Below are 12,774 nucleotides of genomic sequence, written 5' to 3'. Positions count from 1 at the left end.
ATCCATTAAAACACCTTTTGTTTTTTTTGGCTGAACACTGAATGAGTTAGAGGCTTTGTTGGCCCCAATGCAGCCTTTGTTGAAGTGCACCCAGAGGCGAAAGCTCTGGAAAAATCTTTGCATATGGTGTGCTCTGCAGAACGCATCCATTCTGGAGGAAGGCCAGCTTTGGGCTAAAGCTAAGTAGGTCCTCATTAACATGTTCATTGCCCTGCCCCCTCGTGTCTTTGTTGCATCATGCTGATGAGTTTTTCTTTCTCTCTCTCCCCACCTCTGCTTCTCTGTGTCTGTTCCTGTCTCTCTGGCTCTGGTAATCCCTGCCTCCCCTCTCCCACATTCCTCTCTACCTTCTAGGTACTGGCGTCGGACCCTGGGCTTGCAGGTTCGCTATGTTACCCATGATGATTACCAGTTCTGCTATTCATGCCGGGGCAGGCCAGGAGCCAAACCTTCCCTTCTGATGCTGCACGGCTTCTCTGCCCATAAAGATATGTGGCTTAATGTAGTTAAGGTAGGTAGCCAGTTCCTCTTCTCTTTATAACGAGACACTGAGATCTGGTCGCCCAGTAGATTGAGCATTTAACTTAAAGCCTCAGACACCTACCTGCTGTGGGACCCTGGCTAAGTCACTCAACCTTGCTCAGCCTCAATTTCCTCATCTGTAAAGTGGGGGTAATAATAGCACTTACCTCACAGGGCTGTGACCAAGATCAAATGAAGTGACATATGGAAAGCACTGTGTAAACCTTAGGGCACCCTTTATTAATGTTAGCTATTATTCTGTCAGGGAAAAGGGTTAGTCTGTGTTTTTGTAGGTCTATAAAATGGATCCAGCCCTTTACTCTTGGAATTCAGATCTTCCTAACTCAAGGCCCAGTGCTCTGTTGACTGCTCTGCCAGCTACCTTTGCCCTGAAATGCACTTGGTGGCCTCTGGAAGGAGTGGTCTTCTCCATGCAGGTGAAGTGACTTATGACTGCTTCCAGCTCTAGACCTCTGATCCTGTGCGTGACCTAGAACAAGAGGTTCACCCCTCTGTAAAATAAGACCAGACCAGATGGTCTCCGAGCTCCCTTTCAGCTCAGTGTTCTGTGCTTCTTTTCCAAAAGAGCTTTCACCTCTCAACTGGCCTGTTGCCATGTATGTGTACACTGTTTCTACTAATAGGTCATCCCATTGTGTGTGTGTGTGTGTGTGTGTCCTTAGTTCCTCCCAAAGAACCTTCATTTGATCTGTGTTGACATGCCTGGCCACGAGGGCACCACCCGATCCTCCTTAGACGACTTATCGATAGACGGACAAGTCAAAAGGATACACGAGGTAGGTGGTAGAACCCTGTTATTAAAAGGTCTTGGCATTTCCTTAGCCTTCCTCTTAAAAATGATGAGTGGGAAGGTGGTTTCTGTTGGCCTATCCACCAGTAGCTAATGAATGTATTTTTCCTTTATGTTGTATTAGGAGATGTCAGGCAATCAAAGATGACTTTTGATTAGATATTTAGAGGTTAGACTCTTTGAAATCTGCTTTATTCTTAATTTATTTAAGGTATATCTGAAGAATGAGATTTGGGACATTGTTTTCCTTATCTCATTGAAAGGGAACCTCTGAACCACCATCAATCAATCAGTAAACCAGCATGCATTTATTAAGCACCTACCTGTTTCCTGTTATAGTTTCTTGTGTATTTGAGAATATGGTACCCAAGATTCATCATGGTAAAGTGGAAAGTCACTGGGTTTGGAGCTGAAAGGATAGGGATAGGGATTGAACCTATGATTTCCCTGGCACAGGGAACTCTCAGTTGAGGAAATTCTCTCTTCCAGTGCAGGTGGGTACCTTCTCTGTCTTAAGAGAGTTGCCTAGGTGGGCACTGAGAGCTCAAGTCAGCAAATCTGCAAACATTTCTTAATCTCTTACCGTTTGCCAGGCACTATGCAAAGGGAAGCAAAAATGCCATTCCTGCCCTCAAGGATCTCACATTTTGATGGGGGGGAGACACCATCCAAACAGTTTTGTACAATCAAACAAAGTCAAGGTCCTTTAACGTAGCCTTGGGAATCCCCACTGGGTTTCCCACCTTAATGCCAGAGGGGGAAGGAAAACAAGAGTGCCAAAGGGTTTGCCAAAAGGGTAGGACCCTACTGAGTTGTGGGAAGCTTTTCTCTTCTCCAAGGCTATTTTTAGGGAAACCATCACCCTCTGGTTGGTTCCAATTCTCTCCCCAGCCTCTTCTCTTGCTTCTTTTGGCAGTTTGTGGAGAGCATCAAGCTGAACAGGAAGCCTTTCCACCTGGTGGGCACTTCCATGGGGGGCCATGTTGCAGGGGTCTATGCTGCCTATTATCCATCGGATGTCTGCAGTCTGACACTGGTGTGTCCTGCTGGTGAGTCCCAAGTATAAATTACCCGAGTCCATTGTGTCTGAAGTCTGGGCTGAAGACTGTTAGGAGCTTTATTTCTCATTTACCCCTCTATGAGCCTACTCTTCTTCCAATGCTTTATTTTCTCCTTTTCTGGTTCCTATATGAATTCTTGCTGCGCTTACTCTATTGCTACTATTACACACTCTGTGCGTGTCTGTGTGTGCGCGTGTGTTCTGCCTTCTTTTGACTAGTTTAAATGAAAATGGGTTTCAAGGGATGGCCTGCTCTTCCCATTCCTTCCATGTTTGCATATGGTTCTACTTGTAAAACACTATTACGTGCGCTAATAAATTCCCCAGTCTTTCCTCTCAATTTGTCATAGTGTAGCCTTCCTTTCCCCTTTTCTTTTTACTACAGCGCCTTCAAAATACAATTAAGCTAATTACAGGTCTTCTGACTCCTTTGACAATCTCTCTGACCCTTTGTGACATTAGGATTCTGAAATCCTTTTAATAACCTCTCCATTAGAATGCAACCTCTTCATTTAAAAAAAAGAAAATGGTTTTTGAAAAAATGCAAATAATATTTTATTTTTTCTAATTACATATAAAGACAATTTTCAACATTCAAATTTTATACAATTTTGAGTTCCACATTTTTCTCTCTCCCTCCCCAAGATGGCAAGCAATGTAATGTAGATTATGTGTGCAATCATGTAAAACTTCCCATTTAATCATGTAAAATCATGTAACAGTTTCCACACCAGTCATGTTGTGAAGTAAGAAACAGAACAAAAGGAAAAGACTATAAAAAAACAACAAAGAAACAAATTGGTCATTCTTCTCTAATTGTTCACTTATATTTACCTTTTTAATTTTTCTCTTCATTCTCATGTTTTATTTTAGAGTTTCTTTTCAGCCAGCTTTTTCATAAGGAATATTTATAAACCCTCTATTTCATTAAAGATTCATTTTTTCTGGGGCGGCCAGGTAGCACAGCGAGTAAAGCACCGGCTCCAGTGTTGAGAAGACCTGGAGATCGAATCCCGGGCTCAGACACTTAGCACCCACCCAGAAACACCTGGCCGTGTAACCTTGAGCAAGTTACTCAACCCCAATTGCTTAGGGGTGGCCAAGTGGCTCAGAGAGTAAGAGCACCAGCTCCAGTGTCAGGATGACCTGGATCAAAATCTGGGCTCAGATACTTAGCACCACACCCAGAAATAACTGGCCATGTAACCTTGAGCAAGTTACTCAACCCCAATTGCTTAGGGGTGGCCAGGTGGCTCAGAGAGTAAGAGCACCAGCTCCAGTGTCAGGATGACCTGGATCAAAATCCGGGCTCAGATACTCAGCACCACACCCAGAAATAACTGGCCGTGTAACCTTGAGCAGGTTACTTAACCTTGATTACTTAAAAAAAAAAAAAAGATTCATTTTTTTCCTCATGGTATTATATTCCTTTTTACTGGGTAAATTTTTCTTGGTTATAAACCTTTATCTTTTTTGCCTGTTTGGAATATAGTATCTCATTTTGTGTTCTCTATACCTTTATAGTGATAGCTGTTAAATCTTGTGTAATTTTATCGTGGTTCATTGCTATTTGAATTCATTCTTTCTGGTTGCTTATAGTATTCTTTCCTTTTGTCTTGGAGTTCTGGGTTTTGGCAAGGAGATATTCCTAGAAGTTTTTTTGGGGGGGTGGGAGGGGGCGGAGCGTTCTTTCCAGAGAGGAATTCTTTCTCTTTTCATAATGACTTCTTGCTCTAATACATCTGGGCAATTTTTTTCTTTTTTTTTGTTTTAAACAGAATTTTATTTTTTCCAATTACATGTAAAGATAGTTTTCAGCACTCATTTTTATAAGATATTTAGTTGCAATTTTTTCCCTCTCTTCTTCCCCTTCCCCCTCCCCAAGATGGCAAGCAATCTGATATAAATTATACATGTGCATTCAGTTAAACATATTTCCATATTAGCCATGTTGTGAAAGAAGAAACAGAACAAAAGGGAAAAGCCACAAAAACAAAAAAAAGTGAAAATAGTCTGCTTAGATCTGCATTCAGACTCCATAGTTCTTTCTCTGGATGTGGAGAGCATTTTCCATCAGGAGGTGTCTTGGATCATTGTATTGCTGAGAAGAGCCAAGTCTATCAAAGTCAGTCACTGTGCACTGTGGTTGCTGCTGTGTACAGTGTTCTCCTGGTTCTGCTCACTTCACTCAACATCAGTTCATGTAAGTCTTTCCAGGTTTTTCTAAAATCCTCCTGCTCATCATTTGTTATAGCACAGTAGTATTCCATTACATTCATATATCACAGCTTGTTCATCCATTCCCCATTTGATGGGCATCCCCTCAATTTCCAGTTCTTGGCCACCATAACAAGAGTTGCGATAAGTATTTTTGCACACATAGGTCATTTTCTATTTTTTATCTTCTCTTTGGGATATAGGCCTAGTAGTGGTAGTATTGCTGGATCAAAGGGTGTGCACAGTTTTATAGCCCTTTGGGCAGAGTTCCAAATTGTTTTCCAGAATGGTTGAATCAGTTCACAACTCCATGAACAGTGCAGTAGTGTCCCAGTTTTCCCACACTTTTTCCATCATTTATCATTTTCTTTTTCTGTCATAATAGCCACTCTGATAGGTGTGAGTTGGTACCTCAGAGTTGTTTTAATTTGTGTCTTTAAAATCAGTAGTGATTTAGAGCATTTTTTCATATGACTATAGATAGCTTTAATTTACTTATCTGAAAACTCCCTGTTGATACCTTTTTGATCATTTATCAATTGAGGAATGACTTGTATTCTTATAAATTTGACTCTGTTCTTTATATATTTGAGAAATGAGACCTTTATCAGAGACACTTGCTGTAAAAATTGTTTTCTAGCTTTCTGCTTTCATTCTAATCTTGGTTGCATTGATTTGGTTTGTACAAAAACTTTTTCATTTAATGTAATCAAAATTAACCATTTTGCATTTCATAATGCTGTCTATCTCTTGTTTGGTGGCAGTTTTCTTGAATGGTTTCTTGACATATGATATTTATCATATTTTTTGGTCATGGATTTCAGGTAATCCTATGATTCTTGAATTATGTCTCCTTGCTTTATTTTCCAGGTCAGTTATTTTTTATATGAGGCAGCTTACATTTTCCTCTACTGTCTCCTTCTTTTTACTTTATTTTAAGAATTGTCTCCTAAAGTCCTCCATTTCTATTTGCTCCATTCTGATTTTTAGGGAATTTGTTACTAGGGTAAGTTTTTGTTAAGTAACTTCTGTTAAGTTGCTGATCCTTTCTCCAAATCTCTCCTCCATAGCTCTCATTTCTTTTATAATATATTTTTTTAAAACCCTCTTCCATCATTTCTTTGAAGAATTCTAATTGTTCCTTTGTCTTTTTGTCCTTTGTTCTCAAAGAGGACATTGACATCAGGGAGATGATGGCATGACTTGCAATTGACTTGGATTTAAGTGAGGCAGGGCTGTGCAAGGTCACTTTCTCCTCCAGAGCCATCTGGGTCCAGTGACCAGATATTCATCAGGATGACTGGAGATGACCCAGGATGCAATGGGAGACCCTGGTCCTTTTAGGCTAAGATCTTTTCAGGTTCTTTTAGACAAGTGTCAAAGGCAGGATTTGAAATCAGGTCATCTTGATCACCCACCTAAGACACTTAGAAGCAATGTGACCTTGAGCAAGTCATTTCACCATGCTCAGTTTCCACATTTTTAAAATGTGGGGTTTGGTCTTGGTGACATCTAAGCTGTTCCAGCTCCATATCTGTTGTGCTAAGTTCCATGACATCAGGAATTCTTAGTTGAACTCTAAACCCTCCACAAAACTTTGTGTTTAAAAAAACATTTGTGGTTGAATTTAATTGATGGTAAAGAGCAGAGTTGGAAGAGGTTGCCATGTCTGGCTCCTTCCTTTCACTGATGAGAAGCTGAAACCCAGAAAGGGAAATGACTTGTCCAAAGTCACACAGCTATATGGTGGTAGAGTCTCCATCTTGAACCAGCTTCCCTATGCACTTACCTCTCTGCCTTTTTGTCTCTTGGATCTCTTCCTTGTTTTTCTCTCACTCTTTATTTATTTATTACCCCTCAGTTCAGCTATGCAATATTAAGTATAATAAATTTGTGACTTGCATGCCATGACTCCCTTCTCTGGCCACTGCTCACCATTAATTGGATCGTCTCCGTAATTAGAATGTAAGTACCTCAAGGACAGGGATTGCCTGTGTGTGTGTGTGTGTGTGTATCTGCAGTCTTGACACAGCACACTTAAATGTTTTTCATTCATTCATTCAGAATGGAGTAGCAGATAGAAAGCTGACCTTAAGAGTTAGAAAAACCTATGTTTAAGTCCTCTATGGGACACCAGTTGTCTGGGTGACCCAGGCCAAATGAATCCCTTCCCCCCAGGCAGCTCTCTAAGACTGTGAGCTGGTGCTGCATTGGTAGAGAGAGTTTCCTCACTGGGCATTCCTGATTTGACCCTAGGTCTTCCTGACCCCAGGGCCAGCACCTTATTCACTGGGCCTTGCTGCTTTAAATAAGGACCCGGTAATACAATCCTCACCACGTATACCTGCCTTCTAAAGGAGATACTTCCCAGTGCCCCCTCCCCCAGCCTGGGCCTTCTTCTCAGATGACCTTGCGTTTACATTTTGAACAGTAATAGTGGTTTGCCGCCTGTTAGAAAGAAATCCTAGGCAGTTCCCTCCATTGCAGGGGTGGGGGTCGGTAGGTACAGAGTACTGCATTCACTCTCAGACCTGTGTTGGTTACTTTTATCAGTCTGCTTTGTCCCAGTCTTTTTCATTCTCTTTTACCAGGAATGATGACTTGTTGAGTAGCGTGTAGGGAGGGAAGTATTTGGGGAAAAGGGCGATTTAAAGTGAGAAGGCATAAATGAAAATCAGATAAAATTCAGAACAGGCAGCGTCCAGCCCTGGTGTGGGCTGCCAGTCTGATGGAGGCCCCGGGCAGGGCAGGGAAGGCCATGGGCCAATGAGGCTCACCCAAATCTTTCGGCGTGGGTTTTGTAGGCCTGCACATCACCACTGAGAATGCCTTCGTACAGCAACTCAAGGTGCTGCAGGAAATGTCGGCTATGGAGAAGATCCCCTTGATCCCATCGACCCCAGAAGAAATGGCCAACATGCTGAAGCTCTGCTCCTATGTCCGCTTCAAAGTGCCGCATCAGGTAAAAACTTGGGGAGGGGGCTGCTTCCATCGCCAGACAAAGCGAAGTAGAATCCTAGGGCCTCAGCGTCGATTAAGGAAGCTGGTTCTGGGACAGGAGTTCAGACCCCACCTCAGAGAGGTCACCTTGGCGACCTTAGGCAAGTCTCCTGACTGGCGGAGACTCAGTTTCTTTCTCTGTAAAATGAGGGGAGTTGGACCAGAGGCCTCCAAGATGCCTTCCTGCTTGAGGTCTATGATCCCAGAATTGGAAAGGACCTCAGAGGTCAACTAATCCAGAAGTGACCTGATCCATCATCCACTCTTCAATCAGCCCAGGTTTTGCCTAGAAGATTCCCAGTGAGGAAACCTACCCTACCTCTCAAGGCTGGAGGTCAGACTCCAGGCATACCCAGAAACCTTGGCCTCCTTAGCATGTCCATGCTTTCTGCAGGTTTATTGCCACCAACCTGAGCAAACCAGCCAGTATCTTAGAGACCCCTCAAGGGGCTCATTTCGAGAAAAAAAAATTCTGAGCAAAAACATTTTTATAATTTAAATGTGGGCATTTGTTTTTCTGGACTATGAAGATATGTTTCGAGGGATTTGTTTTGTTTGCTCAATGAAGGTGGAAGCTGGTGGGAAGACCAGATTAATTTTAAAAATGCTGATTACTTAGGGAAAAAAATATGAACATTTATTTAAAATTTAATTTCATAAATGTTCATTGATACCAGGCTAAGCAAGAGGGACCACCGAGAATCTCTTCTTAGCCTGGTGTCAACTGACATTTTTATCAATGATATTTATAGAGGCAAAGGGTTGTTGAGTAGTTTTTAGTTGTGTCTGACTCTTTTTGACCCTTGTTGGGATTTTCTTGGCAAAGATAGTGGCCATTTAGGTTGGCCATTTCCTTCTCCTGCTCATTTTTCAGGTGAGGAACTGAGGCAAACAGGGTTAAGTGACTTGCCCAGGGTCAAACAGCTGAGCCCAGATTTTAACTCAGGTCTTCCTGATTCCAGGCCCAGCACTCTATCCTTATAGAATCATAGAAGACATCTTTGAAAACATGAAAAGGGTGTGTGTGATAAAGAATTGTACACCAAGGAGGCTCTCCATTAACTGCGGAATGGTCGGTTGAACAAATTATGGCATATGGATATGATGAAATACTATTGTGCTGTAAGAAATGGCCGGGGGGGGGATTTCAGAAAAACCTAGGAAAACTTAGATGAACTGATACCAAGTGAAGGGAGTAGAATCAGGAAATCAGTTTATATAATGATGACTATTGTAAAGCCAAACAGCTTTTAGAACTCTAATTCAGTGTCAAACATGATTGCGGAAGCCCCATGATGAAACATGCTACACACTCCGCACAGGGAAGTAATGGACTCAAAGGCCACATTGGGACATGTTGTTTTCTCATGTGGCCAATGGGGAGGCCTGTTTGGTCTGAATATTCTTATTTGTAACAAGTTGTGTTTTTCTATTTTTCTCAATTGAGGAATGGGGAGAAAAGTTCAGTGAGAGAGAAGGCAGATTTGTGTTGATTAAAAAATAGAAACAGACAAATACATAAAAATTGATTTTATGTAAAAACATACAAGGGGGCTAATTATAAAAATGTAAACATGCTTTTTTAGTTTCTTAATGAAATTTTATTTTTTCAATTAACAATGCTCAAACCAATGAACTTTTTTTTAATTCAATGTGATTTATTTTTAGCTCCAGATTCTCTCCCTCCCCCTTTTCCCCCCTCCATGGAGAAAGCAACAAAAATAAAACCTGTTAGAAACATGCGTAGTCACACAAAACAAATTCCTGCATTAGCCATGCCCCCCCCCCTCCCGAAAAATGCTTGTATTTTTCTGAGTCCATCATCTCCCTGTCTGGAGTGGGGCAACCATGTCAGACTAAGGCAGTTTTTAAAACTTCCAATCCCAGCCTTCATAAGCAGGGTGTATATGGCTAGAACCAGGGTGCAGCATTTGTTGTAACAGTAATAATAACGGCTAGCACCATTTAGCACTGTGTGGTTTGCCGAGAGTATGTTATCTCATTTAATCATCTCAACAGCCCTGTGAGGGAAGTGCCATTATTAAGCCTATTTTACAGATCAGGAAACTGAGGAATAGAGTGGTTAAATAACTTCACAGCCAAAGTAAGTATCCAAGATGGCATCTGTGCTTGGGTCTTCCTGACCCAGTCTGTCCCTACTTCAAGGCAGTGTTGGAGAAGGACTTGGAAATCCCCTGGTCACCAAGTCAACAAGCATTTATTAAGCACCTTTTACCATGTGCCAGGCACCAAATGTTATGTGCTAAGTGCTGGGGATAAAAGAAAGGTAAAGGACAGTCCTTGCCCTTTAGGAGCTCACAGGTCAACAGAGGAGTCCCTTTGAGGTAAAGTGACTTGATTAAGATGGTGCAGGGTTTGAGCCCCCAGCTCAGCTCTCTCGCCATCATGGAACCTTGTCTCCTCTAGCTTAGCGAATCTTCTGAGCACCTGGACTAGAGCCAGATTTCAGGAATGGAGATGAGGGACCCCAAGAGCTTGACTAAGGGAATTTCCATTTCAGATTGAGATGGGGTGTGGGGGTCACCTGAGGCACTGACCAACATGGTCACCATATTGGATGTTCAGTTATTTTCTTTTGGCACAGGAAGGAATTTTCCATGAATGGGAAGGAGACTGGGTATGGTTGCAGTGACTATAATGTAAAGATTAAAAGCATCATAAAAATACCTAAAATGTCCTTTTAGTTTTTTTAAACTAGTTAACTTTATGAAACTTTTAAGACAAGAGTTCTTGGCATGGGGTCCCAGATAGATAGATTTCAGAGGATCTATGAGCTTGAGTAGGCAGAAAAATACATCTTTATTTTCGCTAATTTATGTTTCCCTTACAATCTCATATATTTTATTTTATGCATTTAAAAACATGTTAAGGGGTCATCACATTGCCAAACGGGTCCAAAGTGAAGAACCTTGCCTTAGGATAATCAGGGAAATAGTTATTTGAATTAGATGAAGACTTATAAGAAACTCATTTCAGGAACTTGTCAAAAGGCTATAATTTAAGTTTCTGAGAGACCCAGACTCCCAAACTATAACCAAAATCTTGCTTTATGATTTATTTTGGAGGTTCAATGACTTAACATCATTATTTGTTATGATTATCATCTTAAAGGTCTGTGGTAGGTTTTACAGTTAATAGAAAATGAATATTGCAATTAAGTTAAGGAAGGCAGACAGGTTGGTTGCAGTCTTTTATCAAGATGAATGATACCCTAAGGGTTTGGTAGGGTTACAGGAAAGAGTCACAAATTGAGAACATTGACAAAATCACTTTGGTATAAAAGGCATCTTTTAGAGACTAAACTCCTAATTATGTTACATAACTCATTATGGAGACTGATTGATTCGATTTCATTAAAACCCAAGCAGGTCATTTAACTTCTGCTTCTGTTTCCTCATGTGTAAAATGGGGATAATAAAAGCACGTACCTCCTAGGATTGCTGTGAGGATAAAATATGAAAACATATTTAGGAAGCATTTTGCAAATCTTAAAGTGTTATATAAATGCCACCTATTATTATTATTATCATTATTATTATTATTACACAACTCTGTTTCATTTCAAAGACCTGCTTAAGTAAAGATATTAAAATCATTGTTTTTAAGATAATTTTTTTAAAATTTTAGATTCTACAAGGTCTTGTTGATGTTCGAATTCCACACAATGATTTCTACCGTAAGCGTAAGTAACACAGTTCTTGTTAAAACTGAAGTCATGGGTTGTTGGCTTTTGGGTTTCTAAGTGTCTGATGTTGGTTGGATTTCTTTTTGTTGGACTGTTGTGCAAAAAAACCCTGTAAGGTGTGTAGCAGCAAGCACCCCATAGTCCCCAGGGTGGCTGCCAATACAGGTTCCCAGAGCTGCTTTTCTAAAGGAAAGCAACTCAAAATGGGTTAACAAGCTTACTTTAATCAATGAAACATATCATTTACCTAGTTCAGGGGAAAAAGTCAGCATCCTGAACTTCAGAGTATACAGACAGAAGTTACAAGCAGAAGTTACAAGAAGACAGAGAAACATTTCAAGCAGATAGGCCTCCAACTGTCTGACCATTACATCCATACCTGCTCACAATTACCAGAGAGGGAAGCATCAACATCTGGGTTTCAAAGCTGGGGGGCTCAACGGCTGCCCAGAGTCTCGTCAAATCACACAGCACTTCTCAAAGTAAGCCCCAAAACAAAGCCTCACACAGGGTTTATGTAGCCTTCTCCTGGCTCAGAGAATGTAACACTGCCCAATCAAAAAGCATTCCAAAAACCAAGCCTCCTGCCACAGGTTCCAGGTGCCTATCAAAGGGCCTAGGGGCAGGGAAGATCTTAAATTCACATTCCCATAATAGGTGGCAATAGCATGTCCCAGAATAAACATCTTACTATCAAAAAGCATGTTGATTTGTTTTTCTTTCTCTGAGAAGTATTTTTAGAAATCGTAAGTGAAAAGTCAAGATACTCACTCCAAGAAAACATGGAGAAGATCCAAGTCCCCACACAGATCATCTGGGGAAAGCAAGATCAGGTATGTCTTCCTGTGTGTTAATGTTTGAGTTGGGTTGACATAATTCCTCTTAATTTCACTGAGGGAAATATTCTTTAGGTATGGGTGGTTATTTATGGTAAAATAATCCCTTATTTGTATTTCTTGTGGGGCAGAAGCAGAATCACTCCGTGTTAGAATCCAGAATTTGTATCTAGAGTAGGTATGGAGTTGGAAACATGATGTTCTTCTCCTTATCCAGCTGTCTCTTCTCTCTTTTCTTGGAAGTTTATTTCAGGGTCTTCTACTTAAGATATTCAAAAAGTACATCTTAAGGGGGAGGAAATGAGCCAAAGTAGAGGAAGCCAGGTGGCTCAGTGGATAGAAAGACAGCTCTGAAGTCGGGAAGAGCTGAGTTCAAATTCCCCCTCAGAAACACACCGTGTTTCCCCGATAATAAGACACTGTCTTATTATATTTTTTGGACAGAAAAACACCAGAGGGCTTATTTTCAGGAAAGGGCTTATTTTAATGAACATTGACAGCAATTTTAATAAACAGGTAAATGTGAACAAAAAAATTTACCTTTATTCAATAATGATCATGTCATCTTCTTCAACAAAGCAACTCAAAATGGGTTAACAAGCTTACTTTAATCAGTCAGACA

At 40.9% G+C, this 12,774-nt stretch overlaps 1 protein-coding gene across 1 annotated transcript in view; it reads left to right on the top strand.

The window, feature by feature from the left end:
- The window catches only part of ABHD6 (abhydrolase domain containing 6, acylglycerol lipase), a 44,137-nt gene that overhangs the window by 27,823 nt on the left and 3,540 nt on the right, over window positions 1-12,774 (top strand). The window contains exons 3-8 of the mRNA XM_069084251.1: window positions 355-511; window positions 1,206-1,319; window positions 2,250-2,382; window positions 7,415-7,572; window positions 11,259-11,313; window positions 12,049-12,149. Coding sequence (XP_068940352.1) covers window positions 355-511; window positions 1,206-1,319; window positions 2,250-2,382; window positions 7,415-7,572; window positions 11,259-11,313; window positions 12,049-12,149 — 718 coding nt within the window. The remainder of the gene's footprint in view (window positions 1-354; window positions 512-1,205; window positions 1,320-2,249; window positions 2,383-7,414; window positions 7,573-11,258; window positions 11,314-12,048; window positions 12,150-12,774) is intronic.

The sequence above is a fragment of the Petaurus breviceps genome, unplaced genomic scaffold, assembly GCF_028583685.1.
Source record: "Petaurus breviceps papuanus isolate PSGF00001 unplaced genomic scaffold, PetGlider_PUasm1.0 174, whole genome shotgun sequence".
Taxonomy (NCBI): domain Eukaryota; kingdom Metazoa; phylum Chordata; class Mammalia; order Diprotodontia; family Petauridae; genus Petaurus; species Petaurus breviceps.
This window is presented reverse-complemented; position numbering and strand designations above follow the sequence as displayed.